The sequence below is a fragment of the Rhinolophus sinicus genome, chromosome 15 (assembly GCF_057876585.1).
Source record: "Rhinolophus sinicus isolate RSI-liver-muscle chromosome 15, RSI-T2T, whole genome shotgun sequence".
In the NCBI taxonomy this organism is placed as follows: domain Eukaryota; kingdom Metazoa; phylum Chordata; class Mammalia; order Chiroptera; family Rhinolophidae; genus Rhinolophus; species Rhinolophus sinicus.
The window spans coordinates 9,782,226-9,808,402 of record NC_142515.1 but is presented as its reverse complement, the minus strand read 5'-3'; the positions used below and the strand labels follow the sequence as shown (position 1 = coordinate 9,808,402).

The 26,177-nt window shown below is 54.4% G+C and overlaps 1 protein-coding gene across 2 annotated transcripts in view; it reads left to right on the top strand.

Annotated features, from left to right (window-relative positions):
- The window catches only part of GRK5 (G protein-coupled receptor kinase 5), a 194,278-nt gene extending 176,203 nt beyond the window's left edge, over nucleotides 1-18,075 (top strand). For both annotated transcript variants that reach the window (XM_019725274.3, XM_074338979.2), the window contains exons 7-16: nucleotides 36-99; nucleotides 1,531-1,671; nucleotides 4,111-4,301; nucleotides 7,000-7,037; nucleotides 8,809-8,898; nucleotides 10,435-10,643; nucleotides 14,607-14,744; nucleotides 15,890-16,027; nucleotides 16,626-16,757; nucleotides 17,422-18,075. In XM_019725274.3, coding sequence (XP_019580833.1) covers nucleotides 36-99; nucleotides 1,531-1,671; nucleotides 4,111-4,301; nucleotides 7,000-7,037; nucleotides 8,809-8,898; nucleotides 10,435-10,643; nucleotides 14,607-14,744; nucleotides 15,890-16,027; nucleotides 16,626-16,757; nucleotides 17,422-17,520 — 1,240 coding nt within the window. In that variant the 3' untranslated portion in view covers nucleotides 17,521-18,075. The remainder of the gene's footprint in view (nucleotides 1-35; nucleotides 100-1,530; nucleotides 1,672-4,110; nucleotides 4,302-6,999; nucleotides 7,038-8,808; nucleotides 8,899-10,434; nucleotides 10,644-14,606; nucleotides 14,745-15,889; nucleotides 16,028-16,625; nucleotides 16,758-17,421) is intronic.
- Nucleotides 18,076-26,177: the final 8,102 nt, after the last annotated feature.

The following is a 26,177-nucleotide window of genomic DNA, read 5'->3' as shown; positions in this document are numbered from 1 at the left end:
CATGAGACCAATGTTGGATTCTTGCTTTTTTCCAGGCAACCAGTCACCAAAAACACTTTCAGGCAGTACCGAGTGCTAGGAAAAGGGGGCTTTGGGGAGGTAAGTGAACGTCCATGTTTTCAGTTCCCATTCTTTACACACCTTTTCTGTCCCCTCTGGATCTGCCTAAAGTGTCCTGAGCAGCAAACAGCTCGGTTGTGGGCCCCCTGGTGGAGAGGGAGGGGGAGGCTCAGAGCCTTTGGGAAGGTCAGACGTGTCTAAAATGGGAAAGGAGAGTGTGGAGCAGTCTCCTTGTGTGTGGCAGTGGAGGTGAGACAGAGTTGCTCTTGCAGCCAGCCTCAGGCAGGGTTCCAGACTGGAGAGGAGAAATGGGCGTTCTTAGCTGTGTTTGGAAGGAGAAGTGAGGACATGAGGGGCCTAAACGAGTTGGCCAGAGAACGCTGTCTATATGCACTGTTGAACTTTGTCTGATCCCAGCAGTGAGGCAAGCCTTATTATTCCCATTTTAGAGATAAGGAAAGCTGAGGTTCAGAATGGTTAGGGAACCCAGCCAAGGGCACACAACCAATAAGGGGCAGAACTAAGATTAGCAGCCAAGTACCCTGGTTTCCATTCCTCTGAATTATAAACTCGGGCTTCTCGGGGGTCTCTCATCACTGATCCCCCAACAAGCATCTTCTACCAGCAGCTGGGGCTTGAAAGTCCGCAGTTAGCAATGGTTGCATCTGGTTGGAAACTTAGGACAGAAAATCTAGTGGCCTGTGAGAGAGGAAGGTGCTTTAGGCCCCAGCCAGTCATCTAAACATCAGCATAAATGGCTTCTAGATCTAGGATCCACCTAAAGTGTGGGGAAGGAGAGCAGAGTGGGCCTGAAGCCAGATCTTGAGGGCAGGGCCCAAGGCAGCTGTGGGTCCAAGGCCAGGCATTGTCCGGTCCTGTGGCTGAGGACTCCCACAGGGCCAGGCGTGGCCAGCTGTGGCCCCAGCAGTCCCCATCCCGAGGCCCAGCGTCCTGGCCATGGAGGAGCTTCAGGCAGGCTTCACGTGTTCCATCTGTTTGGCTCCTTCCTTCCATTCCTTTTTTATTAGTTTCAGGTGTACAAAGCAATGTACTAGACATTTACACCCCTCACAAAATGATCACCCCTCCTCACCAGTCTCCTACCCTCTGACATCATATACAGCTGTTAAAACTCCATTGACTATTCCCTATGCTGTGCTCCACAGGCTGTGACCTTGTATGTCTATTTAATTATAGTTGACATTCAATATTATTCAACTTCAGCTTCAGGTGTACAGCACAGTGGTCAGGCATCTACACTCTCCATGAAGTGGTCTCCCTAGTAAGACGTGTGCCCATCTGACCTCCTACAAAACCTTTACAACATTATTGATTATATTCCTCAAACTGTCTTTCATATCCCCGTGGCTGTATTGTGACTACTAATTTGTATTGTACTTTCTAATCCCTTTGTCTTCTCTCCCATCCCCACCCCCCTCCCATCTCCTTGGCTTCTTTCTTGCACCTTAGGTCTGTGCCTGCCAGGTTCGGGCCACTGGTAAAATGTACGCCTGCAAGCGCTTGGAGAAGAAGAGGATCAAAAAGAGGAAAGGGGAGTCCATGGCCCTCAACGAGAAGCAGATTCTAGAAAAGGTCAACAGTCAGTTTGTGGTGAGTATCCAGGGCCCAGTGACGGGCTACCCTCTAGTGACCAGGGCTTCTGTCCCTGGGGAAGTGGGTGGTCCTTCAGTATGGCAGCTCCCCATCCGCAGGGAGGTGAAATGCAGTGAGAAGAGTAAGCTGCAGAAAGGCAGCCAGACGCTCCTCTGTCACAAGGCACCACATGGTCAATGATGGCTGACTTTGTCCTGTCACCAGAGCTAGGCTGGCTCCCCTCTGTGTGTAGAACTCGGGCCTGACTCTGCAGGACCCCCTTGTAAGCTCCTCGGTGGACAAAAGAAGCCCACCCTGGGCCCAGCCAAGGAGCTTTGTTTCCACAGAGCTCTGTAGGCTGGTTTCCTCATGGCGGAGATGGTGGAGTCAGCCTTTGGAGAGGCGCCATCTTGTTATGTTTATGTCCGCGGTGTTTCTCCGTCTAAGCTAAGCTCTGTTGCTGTAACAAATTAACCCCAACTCACAGTAGCTGAAAACACCAAAGACTGTTCTGTCACTCGCATGGGATCCAGTCACCGGGCCACCCTCCTCCGTCTTAGTCATGGAAGTGTGCTCTGGGGTGCAGAGGCTGTCACTGCCTCAGCCGCAGTGACAAGCCTCGCTTCTGCCTGCAGTCTGTGGGCCAGAGCTCGTCCCTGCAAGGGGCACGCCACCTGCAGGGAGATGTGGAAGAGTGTATTTGGTCAGCTCTAAGTGTCTCTGCCACATGTCACTACAAAAAAACAATGTATGTACAAGGTAAAAATTCAAACAGCACAGACAGATACAAAATAAAAACAAAAGCCTCCTTCTTTAAGGAACCATTTCCACATGTTCGATTCATTGAGCATGAATGTTTAATTTCCCCTTAAAATGTAGATCGTTTTCTATATCCAGATCTATGGCTGCACCTTTTTTTAAAACGCTGTGCGCCATTCCCCTGGTCTACAGGGAAGAGAGAAACCAGAACCTATGCAGCCAGTCCCCATGGATAGGAGCGTTTCTGGTTTTGAAGCCACTGCAAACCAGGCTGTGATGTCCATCCTTGAACCTCCCTTTGGCACGTTTCTGTGAAAGTGTCTGCAGGATGTATGCTGTGTCAGAGGGTGTGTGTGCCTTCCGTTTGGTAGCTCTCCGTGAAGGTTGCCCCAGTTAAACGCCCACCAGCTGTGTGTGAGAGCAAGACATGCCATGGGCCTCATGCTCGCATTATTCCCTAGAAAGGGGTGGTTATAAGGTGACGCTCAAAGGGGACAGAAGTGTGCGTCTCTGGGTCTCATCCCAGGCTGCCACCAGCTGCCAGCCCTGCCCAGCAGATGGGGTTGTGTGGGAGGCAGTGGACGAGACCAACACCAGCCATTATTTTGACCCCAGGCCTCTTTGATTCTGGAACCTTCCTCGGTGCTGCCAGCCCCCTTCAATAGGGACCACTTTCGCCATCTCAATGCTGTAGCCCTCGTCAGTAAAAGAAAGGACTGTTCTGGCTCTTGTCGGGGTTGGTGATGGTAGTTTCTAATCAGGGAAAGGCTGTGTGCCTGGCAGACCTGAAGGGACACGTCTTCAAGGGCGTGGACCTTCCTCAACTGTCCCCTGTCCTCTGCCCCTCCTGGAGTCCTTCCTAGGTGATCACCTGGGTAGGTGTGGGGAGGGTCGGGGAGCAGCGCTGTCCGTTGGTGCCAGAGCACAGTCCCCAGAGCTCTCACCCTCACTGCCATTGTCTCCTTTCTCAGAAATAACCCTGTTGATCCTGATATTTGTATCCAAGTTTTCTGGCCCAGCCTATCTCCAGCCGGGTCCATGGTGGCCAGATTTCATTTGTACCATCTCTGTAAGTGGAGAAGGACGACTACCACCCAGTGTACTTTGCCTCAGACGCAGTCCCGCCGCCTCTCCCACCCCCCATGGCCTCTGCCCATGCGCCTCAGGCTGGTCTCCACCAGCAAGGGACTAGATCCCCTCTGCTTATGGTCCCTCTGGCCAGGCGTGTCCTGCGTGCAGCGGGAGACTGTCTCTGCCACGCTGATTTCCACTTCATGAAGCCCCGCTGGCCACCTCCACAGCCCAGTCCCGCGTCCCTGCAATGATGACGTTTGACGGCATCTGGGCCTTGCTTTTCTTGACCAGCCGACAAAGCAACATACAGTTTTGGCCAACTAATGCCTGCATGTGCTTTTGTGGTGTAAACACAAAGACACCATCCTGGCCGGATCCCTGAAAGGGCAGGGGACCCGGTGCCACTCCCCCTTTGCCTCCTCACCTGGAACCACTGAATTGGAAGGTGTGAGTCCTTCATCAGCCCAGAGGGGCAGCGGACAGGGCGCTATGAGGCTGTCTGGGTGCAGGGGGGTGGCATGAAACTGCGTCAGCTCCCCCGCCAGCTTAGAGGACCCTGAGGAGGAAGAGCAGAAGGGGGGGCAGTTGGCAGAATCTCACGGTGCTGCTGTCCTGTGCTCCCAGGTCAACCTGGCCTATGCTTATGAGACCAAGGATGCACTGTGCTTGGTTCTGACCATCATGAACGGGGGGGACCTGAAGTTCCACATCTACAATATGGGCAACCCCGGCTTTGAGGAGGAGCGAGCCTTGTTCTATGCGGCAGAGATCCTGTGCGGCTTGGAGGACCTGCACCGTGAGAACACCGTGTACAGGTGAGCAGGCTCGCCCGTCCTCCCACCTGGGTCTGAGTGGGTGGGGACCCGTCCCTGCCTCGGGTCGTTGGTCATTCCTGGCCTGGGAACCGAGGCCTAGTCATTGCCCTCGTGGGTGAAGGTGCTTGAGTCAGATAAACTCCCACCTTGGAACTGAGTGAGTGAGGTGGGCTGCTGAGGCGGGCCAAACGTGGTGGCCACTGGTCCCTTCACTCAGTGCCCGAGGAATCGCGGTGGAGCCTGTGGCTGTGGCCTGGACCCAGCCCCAGGAAGACCTCAGGAGGGTCAGCACCACCAGCAGGCCTCCTTCCGTCCCACACTGCCCGACCTTGCAGGACCGGGTCCAGGTTCTGGCAGCAGAGTCCTGCAAACTTGTCTCACAGACCTCCTCAAAGAATTCTGACACATTTCTGTGCCCTCATACATTTTAAGTAGACATCTGAAATAGCCTATCATATGTTTAAATAGTGGTTAATACTCATATTTTGAAACTGAACAGTGATATCGCATTTTTAAAGGTATCCAGTGGAATCTAATTGTTGTGGCAAATTGATTTCCACTATCATCCATCTAAAAAATGCATGAAACTCTTTAATGGTGAGGAATTTCCTCCCATTTTCTCCTCCACTCCCTCCCTTCCTCCCTCACAGAATGTTTTTATAAAGTAATGTAATTTTTTGCCTAAAAGTCTTTCATTGATCAGCATTCAGCTCTGAAACATGTGGATATATAAATTTTGTTGTTTTTAATTTCCTAAGTATCAAAATAATTTCTTCTGTTGAGTTGCCGTTGTAGTTATTACTACCATGTTTCCCCAAAAATAAGACCTAGCCAGACCATCAGCTCTAAAGCATCTTTTGGAGCAAAAATTAATGTAAGACCCGATCTTATTTTACTATAAGACCGGGTCTTATATAATAATTATAATTAATAATAATAATAATAATAATATAATGTAATACCTGTTCTTATTTTACTATAATATAAGATCAGTATAATATAATATAATATAATATAATATAATATAATATAATATAATATAATATAATACAATACCGGGTCTTATATTAATTTTTGCTCCAAAAGACGCATTAGAGCTGATGGTCCGGCTAGGTCTTCATTTCGGGGAAACACGGAAGGAGATCCCACTTCTAATGGGGACCGTAGAGAAGGACACCATAGTAATTAATATTCAGGACCTGGGCGGGGCCTGTTTTTCTTCTGCCGGTTAGGAGACGAGCTGGGAGGGGAGATCCCAAAGGACGCCATGAGAGGCATTATGATATTAAGGACCTAGAAATCCCAGCCTTTGGGAACCCCCTGGGCAGTTCCCCCACAGATCCCCAGCACACAAAGCCCAGTTTGAAGACTTTTGCCGTGGAGCCCGTGGTGGAGATTATCTTGGGAGTCCAAGGTTTTCAAAACAAGAAGGAAGGTCTTGACGACATGCCCTTCCCCCCCCCCCCCATCTCCCCATTTATGCTTTTGTTTTCATTCAAGTGAGAAGAGAGTCAGAACAGTTTTCCTAAGAGTGGGAGAAAGAATCCTCCACTTAATTGCCTTTCATTTAAAAAAAAAGGAAGGCGGCCCACCGAGTTCCAGCCTGAACACTTGCCTTGGCCTCTCGTGGGCTGGGGTTCTGGCCTGTGCCCACTGGCCCACTCTCCAGTCCTGTGGCTGCTGGTTTTTTGAGTCAATGGCTCTTGCCCTTATTTGGAATTATTAACACATCAAAAAAATGCAAATTAAGTAACAACAACAACAAAAAGTATTTTGTGATGAATAACTACATACGAAAAGCAATTATCACTTTGTGAGGCTGCCCACGGCATTTGGGCACATTAACCATGCCCCATGAGGACAGCTGCCATCAGTTAAATCAACAAAACCAGTTGGTTGAGAACCAATCCTCAACCCAGATGCTGTGTATTGTTTTCCCAATGGTGAGTTGCACATACACTGTCCTACTGGCTGTTCTTTTACTCATGGGGAGACCTTTTATTAGTAAAACTAGACACTTCTGCTGCCTATTCCCCCTACTGGGAATGGAGAGGTTCTCTTTCTTAGGAGCATGATTGTCTCATCAAAGAGAAGAGAGACATTAGAGACAGGAGAAGGTGGCCACACCTACAGCTGTACCTTCTGGCTGCAATTTCTCCCAGGCTGTGGCTCAGCTGGAGTTGGGAGATATCCCAGGATCCTGGGGCCCCCTTCCAAGGGGGTCATTCTCCTGGGGGCAGCCATCCTCATCCCTACGATTCTCTGTCCCAATTCTACAGCTGGTGCTTTGTTTTCAGTAACTTCCCTCCCTTTATTCCCAGGCCCTGCTCTGCCTTCAGGGCCCCCCAGGGCCTCCTGAGACCTCAGGGTCTTGCCAGTCCTGGGGGGTCTGTCACCACCCCAGCCAGATGTGTTCTCAGCCCTGGGGGCTGACAGTATGTGGACAGGAGCCAGGACCAGCCTTGGCCTAACCTCCTTCCTAGTCACTCTCCAGGGTCGGGAATATGCCTGTGACAAACACTGGAAGGAGAGAAATTAGCCCAAGATTGTCTTGACCCAGAGAGAGGACAGACAGCCTGAGCCAGGAAGTGGGGAGGGAATCTGCAGGCCTGGCTGGCCCAAGGGGTCCCCCCAGATGCACGTGTGCCCTTGCTGCCCAGAATAGCCACACTCACATCTTGTGATCTTTCCCTTTCAGAGATTTGAAACCTGAAAATATCCTGCTGGATGATTATGGTAAGTCAGGGAGCCGCTCAGAACATCCTTTTCCTACTGTGTAGCTGAGGTGAGCATCGCAACCCAAAGGGAGCAGAGGGCCTTCCGGAGACTCAGGCGCCCACCCTGGGCCCACGGGAGGGCAGTGGGCAAGAAGGGCAGTGGGCAAGAAGATCCCTTTCCATCTCCTCTGTCCTGGGATCCTGGGGAAGGCAGTGGGCGTGGCTAAAGCTCCCACTTGGTAAGGAGCCGTGTGGCTCAGTGGAGAGAGACAAAGGGGGGGAGGGAGGAGAAGGAGGAGGGGAGAGAGAGAGAGAACTATGTGCTGAATGAGGAGTCCAGAATTTCAGAGATGCTGGGCAAATACTGAACTCTAGCACAACTTCTCTGTACCTCATCTTCCTTGTTTGTAAAAGGGAAACAAGGGGCCCTGCCCTGCCTACGTCAGTGGGTGGTGGTGAAGTTCCGACAAGATAGCTTGAGGGGAAATTGTTTTGTCAACCATAGCCAGTTATAAGTCTGTTAGTCATTAGTGTTTGTGCATCACTATTGTTATTTTTCTCTTGTGTGCACGCATGGCTAACAAGGATAGCCACAGCAATGCCTCACAACTGCATAGGCTGTCAGGCCTAGGAAATGCTTTTGATGTCTTTAATTTGAGTAGATCTTCCCATCTCCACAGAGGGCAAAGAGCTGGCATCCCTGTGCCCATTTTACAGATGACAAGATGAAGGCTCAGAGGAGCCAAGCTGCCGTGGTCACCTAGCAATATCAGTGGGGAGCCAAGAGCAGAGGCCAGATCCCCCAGTGTGCCCCAGACACCAGGCAGCCCCAGATAGGGTAGGGGACCGGTCGTTGGTGACCTGGTGATGCTGCCATGTGGAGGAGCAGGCAGAGGGCCCGGTGGCCACCAGGCTTCCTATTCCCTGCTGGTCTCAGAGCCGTGCCCACCACTGACCTCTGCCCCAATGGCTGGAATCCACATGCTCCCTTCACCCTTCCTGCTTTTGTCAGGAGCCACTGAACCTGGGGGACCCACGCAGCTCTGGCCTGGCCGTGGACCCTGGCATTGGGCTTTGCTGAGGTCCAGGCTGTGGGGGCCCTGGCACCCGCAGACGGGGATGGGGGCAGTGTTCCTTCCTGCAGGGTCAGATGTGGCCGTGACCCCTGTCCCTGGGTGGGCCACCAGCTGAGACAACATGAAGACGAGCGCTCAGCATGCTGTCTCAGCCTTTGAGGGTCAGTCCTGGATGGGAGCTCTGAGCCATCTCCCAGTCTCCAGGGGCCTGGGCATCTTCCATCTTGTTTCTCTAAAGGGAGCAAACCACCTCCAAGACTACTGAGGCAGGGCAGGGAGTTGCTTTCAGAATTGCTTTATAATTTTTCCCCTTAAGCAAATTGTTGCAAAATGTCAGGAGAATCTCACATTTTTTCCATGAAGCAATCCCAGAATCAGGCCAAGGCATTTTAAACTTTGTGACCTCAGCCTTCCAAGAAGCCCATTAGAGCATTTTATGAGGCAGGTCGGCTAACGTCCAGCCAAATTCAGGCGTCCTTTTGCATCTTTATGTGTTTCTCCTAAAAAATAATGATTTACCCACATCCTCTGACACCTGGACTCTCCCAAGGGTCTGCTGTCACCCTGAAATAGCAGATTGGAGTGCCCCTCTCTGTGCAATAAATGAAAACACAGAGTTCACATGCCTTGCCCAGGGGTACACGGCAAATCTGTGGCCCTGCCTGGGGTGGGGGCGCAAATGCACCACCTGCTGACCCTGCTCTTCCCCTTCAGGTCACATTAGGATCTCGGACCTGGGCCTTGCCGTGAAGATCCCCGAGGGAGACCTGATCCGTGGCCGGGTGGGCACCGTCGGTTACATGGGTAAGTTTGGGTGTGGCCCCTGCCCACACCCGTCCCTGGACTCTTTGTGCGGCTCTGATCAAAAGTGGACTCTCAGTGGGAGGTGAGAGGTCTTAGCCAGGTTGGGGGCAGCATTAGATGTGATTTGACTCAACTGAGCTCTCTGTAATCCCCAACCCCAGCCCCACCTGTGTCTAAAGCCAAGCCATTCTCAGGCTCAGTGGCCAGGGATGGCACACAGCACTGCTCAGAAGTGGGGGTCCGGTGGGTTGGCGGGCAGCCTTTCCGTGAGAGGCTGAGACGAGGGAGGTCATTAGGACAGGCTCAGAAAGGAGAGAAGCACACCACTTCTGTGTCACCAAGCGTGATTCTAAGTAGACACCAGCCTTGAGCTCCTGGCCCTGCCTCTCCTGAGGCGACTCTGAGACTGTCTTCCTGGGGCTGCAGGGAAGAGACGGAGCTACATCCAGTCCCCTGGATCCATCCCCTTCCAATTAGGGAGCGCCCCTGGGCTTCTTCTGCACACCTCACACACATGCCTTCACTCACCCCAAGGGTAGAGGGCTCCAGAAAGCTCTGGGGGCCAGGGATGTGGTTGTCCTCTGCCACCCTCATGCCAATAGCACGTGCACAGGATTCTGTATGTGGTGGTGCTAGAGGGTCCTTTTCAGACTGCATGACATTTGGGAACCTGTGGGATTTGTTTCTGTGTGTATGTGACTGTGTGTATACACATGCAAATGCTGATGGTTGGACGATAGATAGAAGATGATAGATAGATAGATAGATAGATAGATAGATAGATAGATAGATAGATAGATAGATAATGGATGGATAGGTGGGGGACTGACAGATCTACCTGCACCTGTGTACATGTCTGCTGTGCACCTGTGTGTGTCTCCTCGGTGCAGCGTGTCATGTATCTGTCTACACAGCCCCTGTTGCGTACATGCCAACACGTGTGTGTACATTTGCCTCTGGATATGTGTGACCTGCCTGATGACGTGAAACTATCTTTTTTGCACTTCTATGGTGAATCTATAAGTCATTTTATCAAAGTAGTAGGGAAGCCATAGGAAGAGGCTGTTTGAATTCCAGGTAAATTTAAAATCATCTTTAATTTGAGTGAACATGCCCTCGTTCATTGATACAAATGTATATATGCGACACCCACTATGTGCCAGCTGTCATACCTGTTACTGGGACACAGCAGTGAATAAAGCAACTCATATTCTAGGGGGAGACATTAAAGGAGCGGGATGTTTCCATCCACTGTGGTCAGGCTTCTGAAGCCACAGAGTCCTGTGGGAGCATAGAGGAGAGCAATCAGGGTAGGCTCCTTGGAGGAGGTGGTATATGTAGCAGTTGGTGAGTAGGAGACAGCAGGGGAAGCTGTCCCAGCCATGACGTTCAAGGGTTCATGAGGAACATTATCTCTACTGGGAGCAGGACTTCTGAGGCCTGGCTGGCATGAGTCACAGCCCTGCGCCCGGGTGCCTGGGCTGTCCTGCCACCAGCTGTCTGTCACCTTTCCTCACTCCCCTCCTCTGCCCCCAGCTCCAGAGGTCCTGAATAACCAGAGATATGGCCTGAGCCCCGACTACTGGGGTCTGGGCTGCCTCATCTATGAGATGATCGAGGGCCAGTCACCGTTCCGAGGCCGCAAGGAGAAGGTGAAGCGGGAGGAGGTGGATTGCCGGGTCCTGGAGACCGAGGAGGTGTATTCCCACAAGTTCTCCGAGGAGGCCAAGTCCATCTGCAAAATGGTGAGCTCCTGGTGAGCCAGAGGCTGCCCTTGGGCCAGGTGTCCAGCGGTGTTTCCGCTCGCCACTCCCAGCTGAGAACAGCAAACGACTGCGGTGGCCCGGGTCTGGGCACGTTAGGGTGTGGGCAGTGAGACCACGCCAGAGGTGCCGGAGCTGCCTGCTGCACTGGGGTGGTCGGCGAAGGCCACGGGTGCTGGGTGGTGATATTCTCACTCTTTGAGCATCTTATAGCCCAGCATTCCCTCTATAAGTGGCATGCTGGTCACACCTATATGGCAGTATCAATGGGTAGTGAGATTTGACCCATCTAGGCAGGGCGCACGTGAGGAGTGACACTTAGATAGGCGGCGGGGGGAGGGGGGACAGATTGGGGCTGGGAAGCCAGACAGAGGAAGGAGTGCCAAGAACCATCAAAAATGGGGCTGGAAGAGAGTCCACCCCTGGACCACTGCCCTTTCCTTCAGCCTGGCCAGGGGCTTTATGGGGGAATGGCCACTTCCGGCTCCTGCCTGGCTCTTAGGCTCCCAACTTCTGCTGTGCCCCTTGGGGCCCTCCTCCCTCTGGTGCCCAACACAGCTGTGCTGGCACCCACACCTCAGGCAGCTGCCCTCCAGTGGCGGCCACACAGAGACCGGGGGGCCTGAGTGTCCAGTCTGCGCACTTGCAAGCACATGGACATTCTCTCCTGGAGTGTTGCTGTACCCAGAGCAGCAGGCAGGCAGGTGGGACCTCCCACCTCTGAACCGTGTGCATAGCAACTAGGCTGGAGTGTGGAGAAGAGCAGGCCTGGGAGCGGAAGAAAAGTAGCAAAGCTTGTGCTGCTAGAAAACCAGACGCTGCACTGCTGGGGGCTCAGGAACCACCTGGCCTGGCTGCCCGTCCCCAGGAGGCCCCTCTCCTGGATCCATCCGCCGGCTGCTTGACCACTTCCTCTTACCACCTTCAGTCTGACGTCACAGAGCCCTGGGAAGAAGGATTAGCGTTTGAGCTGCCATCTGACCGCTTCCAGAAAAAAGAGGATGCACAGTTCTGTCATTTGCATGTGTGAGAGACAGCGAGGGAGGGGCAGCAGGTCCATGCGCAAACACACACCCAGAGCCTGTAGCCCACGGGCCAACCTGCAGCTGGGCACTTGCCTACAAAGCCCGAGGCCTCTAAGAGAACAGGTAGTCACAGCAGCCAGAGTTGGGTGGGAAGATAGGGAAAGCAAGGCAGAAAAAGGCAGATAAATGGAAATGTGGGCTCCTGGGGATGTTTGAAAACTAGAGGTGGGCAGTGCCAACTATACTTTGTTGTGTCAGTCAGGGTGAGTATATACCCAGTGGGACCAAACTCAGCGAGGGACTGAAAAGGGAGGTCAGAGCATCATCAGCTGTCCCAGGTCAGGGTCAAGGATTCAGAGAAGCAGGTCTTAAGAGACCCCAACAGGCACCTGGGACGTGCTGAGAGGACAGAGAGGCACAGAGGCCGCAGTCATCCACTTTGGCGCCTGGCTTTCGGCCCCAGGACCAGAGGCGCTGCTGTCCCTCGTCTGCCCCCTGGTGGCCACGGGTGGAAAAAGCGGCGCTGAGCCTGGGGCTCCAGGTAGACCTGGGCCTGTGGGTGCCTCGTGTCAAACCAACATCCTGTCGTCTTCCTCAGCGGGAAGAACGGCGGGAGGCCTCTGGTCTTGCTCCATCTTCCTAAAAATGACCCTGGGGTCTTGGGATTCTGGTCTTGGGGTTCCTCTGTGCCTTTAACCACAGCCCGTCTGGTCTGGCAGCCAGGCTTGCTCTCTCCCCTCCGATGGGTGCTGGCTCAGGACACAGTAGGGCCCAATTATAAGAAGACCATGGAGGCCCTGTGCAGCTCCAGCCCTGCCTGCCTGAGAAAGCCTCTCTACAAACAGCAAGGAAGCCGGTCCTCGGTCCCTAGATTCTGTCCCCCATTCCAATTTGGCAGCCCCTCGCCACTGCCCCTGGGGTCCTGAAATTCATGCATCTCACTGCCCTCTCCCCTGAGTCCAGCCCGTAGGCCCAGCCCCCAGCCCCCACCTTCTTAGGCCCCTGCTGAGTCCCAGCACTGGTCCTTCTGCACCCACCGCCAGCTCCCTTCCTCTGGCACTTCCGCCATCTCAGTCTCACCTGTCCTAGCCCATCGCTAGTCCTCTGCCTCCAGGAAGGCCCTCTCCCTCTCACCACCGCTCCCTCTCACTTCTGGTGTACACCTGGTATCATAGTTGCAAACAGGCATCGTGTAGGTAGATGTTTAGTTCAGTCTGCACAGTGTTTTGGAAAGAAGTGAATGGTGGGTTCATTACCAAGATTTCTTACTGGAGAGATTTCACATAAAAACCTGGATTTTCTGGCTTCTCTTGATAAAAGCAGCAGGCCTGGCTGACATTCCTGCCTGATGGGAGCTGATGGGCAGCCTGGCACGGCCCACCTGGCCCACCCCTCACCTTTATCGCTCTCATTTGTGTCACCTGTCTGGCCAGCACTGGCAGGCACTGGGGTCTGCAGCCAGGAGGTCAGGTCCCCACGAGGAGCCTGCCTCTTTGGGATTTAGCAGAGCGGGAGGAGCTCGGGCGCAGCGCAGCCCGATTCCCGAAGCTTTTGTGCAAAGGTAAAAGCCCCGGGGAAGAGACGCTGAGTCCCTGAGCTACCAGCTCACTGGGCGAAACACATCTAGGTGGTCAGTGCACTCACGGCTTAGTCCTTTCAAGGCTATGACGTGGTGCTTGCCCCACTGCCACCCTGGAGTCCTTTGTTTGGGATAGGGGCTGTCCCTGAGAGCCTCCCCCTCCAGACTGGGAGCCCCAGGAGGCTCACCTGCCTGCTGGCTCTCACTGCGCCCCCAGCCCACACAGACCAGCTGGGAATACGTCTGGAAGGACGAGCACAGAAGGCCCAAGGTACTGGTGACAGAAAGGGCTGGACTTCCTCAGGTGCAGACTGCCCACCTTGATTTTACGTTCAAAGCAAACTAGATTCCGACTGTGTACAAGGTGCAGTGCAGTGAGGCAGGGACACTGGGACTTCGGGGCAGGGGCCTCCGTCCTGTGGACGTCACCTGGCTGCTTCCTCCATCATCAGCTGAGGCTCAGCCCTCCCGCCTCATCGACCTTCATCCCACCTGCCCTGGCCGTCTGCCCTGCAGCCTTTTCCTCTCCTAGCAACCCTCCTGCCTCTAGGTTCGATGAGGACACTCCCCTGTCCCAATCTCCTGGCTCCCCACTACCTGCAGACCTGGCCTTCAGGACCCTCTGTCACCTCTTCCAACCAGTCCCCATCACATTGACTGGACCCCACACTCACCCTCCACTCACACTAAGATGGGAGCGCCCCATACACACCCCTATGTCCCTTTACCTGGTGTCTTCACCTTCCTGCCTTTTGAAAGCCTATCTGTCCCTAATGCCCCTTCCCCAGGAAGGTTCCCGACCCCCCAGCTGGCAGCCAGTTTGCGTTCCCCTGACCCCGTGGTGTTGCATCTTTATTGCATTGATGGGGCCTCTAAACACGATTTTTCCCTCCCTCTCCCCCAGCACAGTGGTTTGCACCAAGTAGGCTCAAGTCAGCTCTGTACTTGTGAGTTGAGTAAGTGAATGAGAGACCTCCAAGTAGAGCCCTCGCCCTTGCAGCTTCCCTGTATCAGAAGAGGTACCATCCACTCAGCGAACATCAGTGGGTGCCCAGTACTCACAGGCACCGGGCATTCCTGCTGTCCTGGAGGCTGCAGGCATCTCAGCAGGCTCTGGATGTGGCCCCGGACGTGACCGTGAAACAAGCCCTGAGCAGGGCCAGACCACGTCCACTGGGTTCCTGGGTTGCACAGGCTGGAGAAGCCTGGACGAGGGACACCGGAGAGGCTGAGGGATGCACCTGTGACACGGAGGTGACCACAGGCCTCCCACAGCCCCTCTGCCTCCAGGAGGAGGAAGGCCCCCTAGGCATGGCCACATGGGACTCTGTCTTTTCACAGCTGCTCACCAAAGATGCAAAGCAGAGGCTGGGCTGCCAGGCAGAGGGGGCTGCAGAGGTCAAGAGACACCCCTTCTTCAGGAACATGAATTTCAAGCGCTTAGAAGCCGGGATGTTGGACCCTCCCTTCATTCCAGACGTGAGTAGCCTCCCCCAGCCCGGACTGAGCCTGTGCACTGGTTCACAACCTTCAATTTCCCTGAATGTCCATGCTGGGCCCTGACAGGGAGCTGAGGGGACCCGTGGGCAGGAGGCAGCCTCTGCTCTCTACTAACAGACATGTTGCCAGGTCGGGGGTCCTTCTGCACCCATCCTGGAGTCATCACCTTTCTGAAGTCCTCGTCTCCAGACCCCCAGGCTTCCAGGGCCCCTGGGAGGCCTCTCCACCAACTTTGAACTCCTGGAGGGCAAAGCCCATCCAGGTTCATTTCGTGAGTCCTGACATAGAGCAGCCCCCATTGCACGTTTGAGAAGCGAGTGAGACAAAAGATACGACTGCCGTAACAGTGGCAGCTCGTGGCACGGCACCAGGCTCGGTAACAGCATTTGCCACAGCCCCAGCTGGCACAGGTGCTTCTGTATCCCATTTTGCAGGTGAGGAAACAGGCCAATGGAGCTATGTGACTTTCCCCAAGTTCCCAAGCACCACAGCTGGGACCCCAGCCCGGCCTGTCTGGCTGCAGAGCCTGGGTGCTGCACCCTCTCATGAGGAGGGGCTGGGAGGTCCTCCTGGGACATCCTCCATCGCTGCGTCCCTGCGTCACTGTTCCCGGTGAAGCACTGTCTCTGCCATGCCCTTGCCTGGCCCTGGGAACCAGTATTTTTCTCTCTGTGGAGAACTAGACCAGAGCCCCCAAGCTGCCAGCCCTCATTCCGACAGCGACGACTTTGGAAATATTTCCACTGCCCCAATCCTGTGGGCTTTGGGGAGAGAAAGAATACCTGATAGGGGAGTGGGGATCCCCAGGGGTGCCGAAGAGTGTGAGCTGAGAGATAGGGGTGTTCTGACTGCCCCCACCCCCTGGCCCGGCCTGGAGGAAAAACATGGGTGACCTGTGGCATGTGGGAGGGCATGATGGCAGGAAGGGGCCCTAGACACCCTGAGCTCACGTTTCACCCTGGCCAGGGTCCGCTTGGCGGATCTCAGAGAGGGCAGCACAGGTTTCCAAGGTGGGGGGTGGCCTCGGGCAGACGCCCCTCCGCTCCTCCATAAGACCCCCAGGCCTGGCTGGGGGACAGCGGGGCCATGGGCAGGGCGTGTGCGACTGACCTCTGCCCTCTCAGCCCCGGGCCGTGTACTGTAAGGACGTGTTGGACATCGAGCAGTTCTCCACGGTGAAGGGCGTCAACCTGGACCACACGGACGACGACTTCTACTCCAAGTTCTCCACCGGCTCCGTGCCCATCCCCTGGCAGAACGAGGTGAGCAGGCCGGGGGCGGCCTCGCCCTGGCGGTTGGGGTGCCATGAAGACAGGAGAGGGACTGCTGGGTCAGGCGTCCTTGTGGCCTGGACTCGGGCATTGTGTGGGGTGGGGTCAGAAAAGGGAAGAGGAGGCAGGACAGGCGCGACCAGTCTGGATGACTCTCTTGAGACGTTTGGCTGGGAAAGGAGGGAAAAATGGAGCAGTGGCTGGAGGCACAAGTGGGAGTGAGTTGGGGGTCTTAGAGTTGGGTCGGATGAGATAGAAATGACAGGGCGGAGGAGGGGGCTGAAGCCCTGAAAGGGGGAGGTTCCGGAGCATGTGGGGTGACCTGGGCTTCAGTGGGGTGAAGGAGGTTTGGTGGTGGATGTCTTCTGCCTTCTCAGTGAAGGCGCATACAAGGCCGTCGGGGACAGGCAGTGGGCAGGTGGGAGCTGACTGGGTCCTGGCCCTGGTAAGACGGACGGCAGGTGGAGGACCTGGTAGGACCAGGCTCGGGGGAAGGTGTCAGCCCAAGGCTCGGTGCTGGGGTTCCTCTCCACCCAAGATGACAGCCGCAGCCCCTCACACTGCCCATGTTTATGCACCGCTTCTCCAGATGATAGAAACAGAGTGCTTCAAGGAGCTGAACGTGTTTGGACCCAACGGTACCCTCTCGCCAGACCTGAACAGAAGTCACCCACCAGAACCACCAAAGAAAGGGCTGCTCCAGAGAATCTTCAAGCGTCAGGTGAGAGGTCACCCCCCCACACCCCCCTCATCCCCCACCACCACCACCACCACGCGCAGCTGTCCTGGCCTCTGCCCCGGGGACCCTGGGCCCAGGCACTTCCCTGCCATTGAGACCAAAGCTGCAGATTTCCAACCACATGTGGGGCTTGGGAGACCGGGGGGCAGCGGCAACCTTGAAGGGGCAGGCAACCTGTCTGAAGCCCCCCAAAACCCACTGGCTCATGGGCCCCCCAGGGTGGAAGGGCAGGGCCAGCCCCAAGTTTACCTTTCCTCAGGCTTTCTTCACCTTGGCACTGTTGACGTTTTGGGTTCTTTGTCACGTGGGCTATCTTGTGCACTGACGGGTATTTAGCAGCCTCTCTGGCCTCCAGCCACCAGATACCAGTAGCACCCCACTCCCTACCCCCCCTCTCATTGTAAAATGTCTCCAGACGATGTCCCGTGGGGACAGAGCCACCCCTGCTAGAACACTGGACCTGAGTCTGCAGAGAGAGTGCAAAAGGCAGCTCAAAGCAAGAAGAGTTCTGGTCAGCAGCCCCTGACCCACAGGCCTACGTCCAGGTCCAGAGGCCCCTGTGACGTGCAGGCCACAGGGCCTGGCTCTGCGAGGACTGACTTGCTTTCTCTCTCCCTCTCTCTCCCTGCTTACACCCCACTCCCAGCATCAGAACAATTCCAAGAGTTCGCCCAATTCCAAGAGCAGTTTTAACCACCACATAAATTCAAACCATGTCAGTTCCAACTCCACCGGAAGCAGCTAGTTCCAGCTTAGCCTTGAAGTCCACAGTGGGACCAGCCTCGACCCTTCTCAGAAGCGGACCTTGTGACCCATGGAGCTTCTGCTCTGGCCGGGCGGATGGGGGAGCCCTCCAGGAGCCGGGCAAGGAGGCTGTCACCCCCTCAACACAGAGCCTCTAGGCTTCTCAAAGCAATTTCCACTCAGGTCTGTTTGCAGAGGTGGCCCTCGAGCCGGGGTGGACTGGATTTGTCTCTGTCGGACATTGCAATAGAAATCCAATTGGATACGACGACTTGCACGTATTTTAATAGCGTCATAACTAGAACTGAATTTTGTCTTTATTATTTTTAAAGAAAAGTTTTGTAAATTTCTCTATTGTCTCAGTTTACATTTTGTATATTTGTATTTAAATGAAAGTCAGACTTTGAGGGTGTATATTTTCTGTGCAGCCACTGTTAAGCCATGTGTTTTCAGACATTTTAGAGGGGGTGGGGGGATTAAAAAAAAAAATGTGACTCAAGACTTCCAGAGCCTCAAATGAGAAAACGTTTTTATTAAATGTAGAAAATGATTCACATTTCACCTTTAAAAGGATTGGTTGTATCCATCTCTCTAACCTTGCCCTCTCATTGGTATCACCCTTCTGTTGCCTTGTAAGAATTGGAATTAAATCCTCCGAGACACTGTTGGGACTTCTCCCCCAGCTGGGACGTCCTCTGCTGGGTCCATGGGTTTCCTGGGGCAGCTCCGGTGGAAGGTGCCCTGTCCCTGCAGGGGCTCCCGGTGCCCTTGTGGCTCTGGCCTCGGTCTCTTCTTCCATCTGAAAGGCGGCTGGTCTGTGGAGCCAGGAGTCTTCAGCACAGTGGTCTCTGGGCCTCTTTCTTTCTAAGCAGGTTCTGACTGCTAAAGCCAATATGTTTTAAGGAGGCTTTTTTTTTTTTTGGGGGGGGGAGTGTTGTTTTATTCTATTTTTAAGAGAAGCATCGCAATGATAGGAGTCGTCACAGAGCCCCAAATGTCCCAAACCTGTATGGCCCATGGGGGCATCAGGGAGTGGAGTCAGTGGGTCATCCTGGATGAGTCTGTAGAGGGAGGGTGGGCCTGCCCAGGGGCTCTGGGCTTGTTCCTTAAGTCTTCACGGGCTCACAGGGCCTTGAGAGCTTCCTGGGGCCCACAGATTCATTGGCCCAGGTGGCATGGATGGGGTTAGCTCTCCAGAATGCCCAAGGAGAGGTTGGGCCACCAAAGAAGCTCAAGACAAGCTCACTGTCACCTCCCAGGAGAGGTGGGCAGAGGCCAGCTCTAATGGGGGTCTTAAAGATTCAGGCAGAGGTAGCCTCAGGAGGACTTGGTGGCTTGGCCAGACCAGGGCCTCTGAGGACAGTCCCCAGGCCCTTAGAGCGTGGCCATCTAGTCCCAGGGAGCCACTGGCCTCCCCAGCTGCCTCTGAGAGGAGCAAACCCGCCCTCGCCTTCCCTCTGGGACAGGGTAAGTGGGTCACTTCCTCTGCTCCCCGGCCGGGCTCAGGCAGGCCTGGTCTCAGCCACCAGGAAACCGCCAGGGTTTCTCCCAGTGAGGGCCCTGCGCTCATAAAATGCGGGTTCCAGGCTTCACCCCAAACCTAGGCGTCTGAATGTTTTGAAAGCTCACCAGGTCATTCTGACGCATCCTAGGCCATGCCAGCCTTATTTCTCTGGGCGACTCAGGCAACTTTGGGGCATGAGCTTCTGTGGGGGAGGACAGAGTAGCGAGGATGTCGGCCTTGTGTCCCAGTTTCCATGCTCTTTTCCTAAACGTTACCCGTGGTCCTAGGGCATCCTTCTCGAAAGCCTGTCCATTGGGACTGAGCATTTTGAGGTCATTTTTACAAACAAATGGGAGAGAAGAAACAGCTGGGCTTCCCTCAGGTCCCTTTAATGGGCCGTATTATTTTCTTCGGGACCGGTTCTTGTCTCATGAGGCTGCCTGAATTACCCTTCTTGGGCTGAATACAAGATAAATGCAAACAGCTATATTCGGTTTTTGCCAAGTAGTGGAAAGCTCTTTGAACCCCAAGCTCTTTTGAGACCCCCAAGCTCTTGCTGACCCTCCTTTCTATATGACCAGAAGGACGGTCATCATCCTGGGATAATCACCAGCCCTCCTATCTAGCAGTTTCACTTATTTTGTCCAATTCGCTGCAACCCAACCCTTACCAAGTAGGCCGGCATTGAGAGGCCAGTCTCTTTTTAGGCCTCAAAACCAACACACTGGCCATTTGCAGTAGAGAATCCTCAAGGAGCAAGAAAGAAAACATAAATCTGCTTAGTGTGCTTCTACAGCGTGAGAGCTCAACCGATGCTACAGCAGAAGTCCTTGTGTGACTTAAAATAACTGGAGTCTTCCTTCACATCCACCGGCCCCCCGCGAGTGCCCGTAGGACATAGGGTCAGAGTCCCTGGCCTTTCCAAACCTCTTCTTCCTTTCGGCCCATTGCTTTGTGCAAGAGAAGGGAAGTCTTAATTTAGAACAGAGCCTGAAAATCAGCCCTCCTTTCACCAATCACCACAGATCCTGTCTCTGACCCTTCTCCCCACCCCCACCCCAATTGCTTCTACTCCAGCTTGTTTCTTATAACTGCATTTTTAAAGGTATTTTTTAATTTAAAAACAAAAAAACCTTCCCACCCATCCATCCACCTGTCCAGGATGAGGCATATTTGGACAGTGAGTGGATTGAAATCTTTTTATTGCATTTGAGCTCTTCACAGAGAGCATTTCTTTCTCCAAGCCTGACATTTTTCTCACCGGATGTTCACTGACTTCGTGCCTTTGAGGTGAGACGCAGGGTCTTGCAGCAGCATCTCTGTTTCCAGTTCCCAGAGACAAGCTGCTGTCCCTGGTGGGACAGGGGTGGTCTCTGCCACGATCACCGTGACTGACGAGTGTTCATCCAGCCCCCCAGGGGTTCTCATTGCATCACCCATAGTATCACCTTCATGGAGGCTGGCACCACATCCCACAGCGACTCCTTCGCCCTTCTTTCCAGGCCAGGAGCCTCGCTTTCTAAACCATGAGCTTTGAGCTGCTCACTTGCGCAGTAGCGAAGTGTTGCTATGTCTCGAGCAGCCCAGGAAAGTATACTTGTTTCCTGAAATGCACTGCTCTTAGCAACAGGGAACACCCAGTCTTGGAGGGTGGGTGGAAGGGTGGCTATGCTGCACAGAAGTGGTGTGGCCTGGTTATATGCACACTTGACAAGCAGCGCCCTGGGACATATGGCTGTGAGTTCTGAGGGCAAACCTTGGCATTGAAGGCATAAGTTGGATGTGGCCGAATACCTTTGGGCCTGCCAGCTCTGCTGAGGCTCAGGGCCTGCGCTCCGAGAAGCCGGGGTCTCCATGCCTCTCCAAGGAGCCCAGCCACTGCAGAGCTCCTCTTTATCTTCCACACCTGTGTCCTTTACCGAAAGGCTCAGATCAACGGTTTGTTTCTCACCGACTGTCTCATGAGCTGCTGACCCACCCCTCAATATGGAGGGAGAACCGGGGCCTCCTCGAGCCTGCTTCCCAGGCCTCACGAAAGGGAACAGTGGCCTCGTGGACGACCAGAAGTCCACTGAGATGAAGAGGAAACACCAGCTGTCCTCTGGCGCTGCTGTGTGCTCCAGAATCCCTGAGAGCACCTGTGCCCTGCCTAGGGCCACCCTCTGAGACAGGACCTAACTTTCTAGCCTTTGTTATGGAAAGAGAGTGTGTGAAGCCTTTGTGCATTTTGAAGCACCGGAGCCCTGAGTCATGAACAGTGGAGAGCTCACTTCTCTCTGCTCACCACAGATGATGGCGGTGATGCCTCATCTCTGAGGCCCCTGCCACACCTGCTTCCAGAACTAACGCCCAGTTTCGGAAGCTCAGCTGTGCGGGTCTAACCCTGCTCGGGGTGTCTCTCTTGGTCTGATTTTAAAGGCTTGTGCTGCAGACAGTGGTTAAAACACATGAAAAGGGGCAGCCGGTTAGCTCAATTGGTTAGAGGGTGGTGCTCTTAACAACAAGGTTGCCAGTTCAATCCCTGCGTGGGCCAGTGAGCTGCGCCCTCCATAACTAGATTGAAACAACTACTTGACTTGGAGATGATGGGTCCTGGAAAAACACACCTAAAATAAATAAAAGTTAAAAAAAAAAAAAAAAAAAAAAAAAAAAAAAAACATGTGAAAAGCTGGCTCTCCCTAGAAAGGAAGGACAATTCCCCAAAGAAGAATCTAGATGTCTTTCCTGGTCCTTCAATGGGTCATTTTTGTAATAGATCAAAAGAAGATGTTCTCGACAGAAGAGCTTAGTGGCTGTCGGTAGTGTTAAAGTAATAATCCTAGTATCCAAAGGTTTCTTTTGGGGTTTTTTTCAGGGAAATTTTAACATGGGTGAATGAAAATAATTCCATTTTGGAGGTCATTCCTGAGGATAAGAGCTTTTGTTCTCCTGCTGCGCGGAATCTTTGTATGTTCCGTCTCAGACGTCACAGTGCTGCTGTACCTAGATCGAACCACTGTTCTTGTTTTTTTAAGAGAAATAAATTCCTTAATGAAAATGACTGCTTCTTTGCTTCTGCTGAGCTATTGTTCTGGTCCTTCTGCATGTGACAGCCGCCCTGTAAGGTGCCAGCACCTGCTGTCTTTGAGTTAACCGTTCGCTCAGGTGGAGGGTTCAGCCCCACCCAAAGCTGGCCCACACGCTGACCTCCCCTGCCCTGCCCAAGATGACCCAGCTCTGGTGGGCAGGGCCTCAGGAGCCCACCTGAACCCTGTCCAGGTTGATTGGCTTTGAGCCCAAACCCAGCAGTGACCCCAGAAGTGATCCTGCCACAGGGCCCCAAGCAGGAGCCCGGTCAGAAGTCAGCCTGGCACCCACACATCAGACAGGCATTCGCACCTCTCCCTGGCATGTTTTGCGTGACAGGATGTGTTTTTACTCTGAGGCAGGCTGTGCAGAGAGGGGTGCTTCTGGCCTTCACCCAGCCAGCCACACGCTGGGACTGGGTAACCAGCAGGTCAGGACACCTGAGTGCCTCAGAGCCCAGGTCCCCATCTAGGACCTGAGGCCCCTTGAGCCTCCCTGCCACCTGCTTGGCTCAGTGGTAGAATGAGACAGGCTCTGGGCTCAGGCAACCGCTTACTTACTGGATGACTTTAAGTAGCTGCTGAACTCTGAGCCTTGGGGTCTTTGTCTATAAAATGAGATCCCTGTGCAGCCTGGAACATGTGTGACACTCAGCACAGAAGGTGTCCCTGGAGGACACGGTCACCCTGGTTGTCTCTGGACCCCTTTTGATCTTTGACCTCAGGACAGGCGGGGGTGCTAGACCCACACTCACACCAGCCCCGCCCAGAGCACGAGGCCTTCGCAGCGGTGCTCGGTGCTCGGTGCTCGGTAGGCGGAGCACCCTGAGCTGGGAGTCAAGGTTTGCTTTTGCACGACTCCCGGCAGGGCCTGGGGCCCGCCTCACAGAGAAGGTAGCAACTGCAACAGTTACTTACCCTTGGCTCCCAGAAGCAGGTACCTTTCTTAATTAGAGGAAAGGAATGAGAGGATTCTGCTTATTGGGGGACTCTGAAACTGAAGAGAAAGGGGGGCTGGTTAGCGATGGGGGTGCAGTGGGAGCAGCTGAGACTCAAAACAGTTCTCTCCTGGAACGGAGGGAACCCAATCAGCTGAAGGGCGGAGGGAACCTACAGTGAAGGGTTTGCTGACAGTGAGAGACCACCAGGAGAAAATGGAGGGGGTAGAAGACAGGAAGCACTCTGACCTCAGAGCAGGTTGAGAAGGACCCTTCCTGTTCTCTCAGTGGCCCCAGCGTTTTCTCTGGAACCTTCTCTCACCCCTCCAAAAACTTCCACTGTCTGAGTGTGGGGACAGAGCCAGGAGTGCAGTTTCCAGGCTCTCGGCCTCATGTGGAAAGGTGCTGGCTCTGGTAGTAAATGGCCATCAACTGTGATCGGATGGCCATCAGCTGTGGCTAGTTGGCCGTCAGCTGTAACTAGTGAGCCATTGGCCACTAATATAACTGCTGTGGCTACGCTAGCAGCAGATGGTGGCTGGCAAGCGCGGACTACAGTTAGTTCGGTGGATTGCAGTTAGCAAGGGGTTGTTTGGTTGGCAGAGAAGCGGACGGCAGGCTGCGGATTGTGTGGCTCCTGCTTCCTGTGTCTCCAACTCAGCTGCCAGCGTGACTACAGTGGTGTGACTCCCCTATTTATGGCTCCGTGGGTGTTCCTTTTTGGCCTCACCATGTCCTGCGTTCTTATGTGGGGAGCGGGACCAGAGACCCTGCATGAGAACCCTGCATGACGCATGGCGCAGCGAGCAGGGTATGGTGCCAGCCAAAGCTCTCTGAAGGGCGGTGGAGCAGTTTGTGTGTATGAACACTCAGCGTCAGGAAGACCAGGAGGAAAGCTGCCGGAGAGCTGGACCCCCGTGGAGGAGTGGGTAGACATGGACAGTTCTCCGACCAGCACAGGCCGGAGAAAGCAAAGGTTGTGGACATGTGGGCTGGGAAGTGCTTGCTGAGGTGGTCCAGCTGCGGGACTTGTAGCCCACGAGGAAACTCTTGCTGAGTCCTCGGTGGGAGATGCGGGTGAGGTCGAGGTCGTCCCTCACCCCCAGGTTGGAGAGGACTTGGAGCCCTCGCCCGGCGGAGAGAACACATGTTGTGGGGCCAACATACAGCCCTGGCGAATAACTGCGGACTGTGGGGAATTGCCTTCCATCCCTGATTTGATGGACCACTTGACTGTTTGCTTGAGAACGTAACACCATGCAGCTGAACCGGTGGACGTTTGCTTCCTGTGTCTCAACTGGCTGCCATCGAAAATATGTAAGCACCTTGCTTATGAGACATTATTGTTCCAGCACGGTCCCCTGAGAACCCTGCCTGTGCCCAGGAGGTCTGACTGTGCGCAGAGAGAGTGGCAGTGCCCTGAGAGACCCTGGTGGTGCCAGGGGAGACTGGTGGTACCCTCAGAAGCCCAAGAAGTCTGGCTGTGCCCAGAAGGCCTGGTTGTGCCCTGAGGAGACCCTGGCTGTGTCCAGAGACCCTGGCTGTGTCCAGAGACCCTGGCTGTGTCCAGAGACCCTGGCTGTGTCCAGAATATTGCATTCACCTCCAGGCTCCTCGCACAGGGCCCCTTGCGGAAGATGCTTGTCGCGTAGATTGTGAGGCGAGAGCCTGTACGGGTGGAGTGTGGGGACAGAGCCAGGAGTGCAGTTTCCAGGCTCTCGGCCTCATGTGGAAAGGTGCTGACTCTGGTAGTAAATGGCCGTCAACTGTGATTGGATGGCCATCAGCTGTGGCTAGTTGGCCGTCAGCTGTTACCAGTGAGCGATTGGCCACTAATATAACTGCGATGGCTAGGCTAGCAGAAAATGGGGGCTAGCAAGAAGATGGTGGCTCGCAAGCGCGGATTACAGTTAGCAAGGTGTTGGTTGGTTGGCAGAGAAGCGGACGGCAGGCTGCGGATCATGTGGCTCCTGCTTCCTGTGTCTCCAACCCAGCCGCCAACAAGAATATAGTGGTGTGACTCCCCTATCTATGGTTCCGTGGGTGTTCCTTTTTGGCCTCACCGTATCCTGCATTCTGGTGCAGGGACCGGGACCAGAGACCCTGCATAACACCCCACATGACACATGAGCAGGGTACGGTGCCGGCCACAGCCCTCTGAAGGGTGGTGGAACAGTTTGTGCGTATGAACACTCAGTCTCAGGAAGACCAGGAGGAGCAGCTGCCGGAGAGCTGGACCCCCGTGGAGGGGTGGGTAGACATGGACAGTTCTCCGACCAGCACAGGCTGGAGAAAGCAAAGGTTGTGGACATGTGGGCTGGGAAGTGCTTGCTGAGGTAGTCCAGCTGCGGGACTTGTAGCCCAGGAGGAAACTCTTGCGGAGTCCTCGGTGGGAGATGCGGGTGAGGTCGAGGTCGTCCCTCACCCCCAGGTTGGGGAGGACTTGGAGCCCTCGCCCGGCGGAGAGAACACACGTTGTGGGGCCAACATACAGCCCTGGCAAATACCTGTGGACTATGGGGAATTGCCTTCCATCCCTGATTTGATGGACCACTTGACTGTTTGCTTGAGAATGTAACACCATGCAGCTGAACCGGTGGACGTTTGCTTCCTGTGTGTCAACCGGCTGCCATCGAGAATATGTAAGCACCTTGCTTATGAGACATTATTGTTCCAGTACGGTCCCCTGAGAACCCTGCCTGTGCCCAGAAATCGGGCTCTGCCCAGAAAGACTGGTCATACCATGAGAAACGCTGGCTGTGTCCAGGAAATTGGGCTTTGCCCAGAAAGTAGTGGTACCCTGAGAAACCCTGGCTGTTCCCATGAAGTCTAGCTGTGCCCAGAAAGAGTGGTGGTACCCTTAGAGACCCATTCTGTGCCCAGAGAGAGTGGCAGTACCCTGAGATGCCTTGGCTGTGCCAGAGGAGCCTGGTGGTACCCTAAGAAGCCCAGGAAGTCTGGCTGTATCTAGAAAGACTGGCAGTACCCTGAGAAACCCTGGCAATGCCTAGAGAGAGTGGCAGTGCCCTGAGAGGTCCTGGCTGTGCCAGGGGAGACTGGTGGTACCCTCAGAAACCCAGCAAGTCTGGCTGTGCCCAGAAAGAGCACGGTGCCCTGAGAACCCTGGCTGTGCCCAGGAAGTACGGCTCTG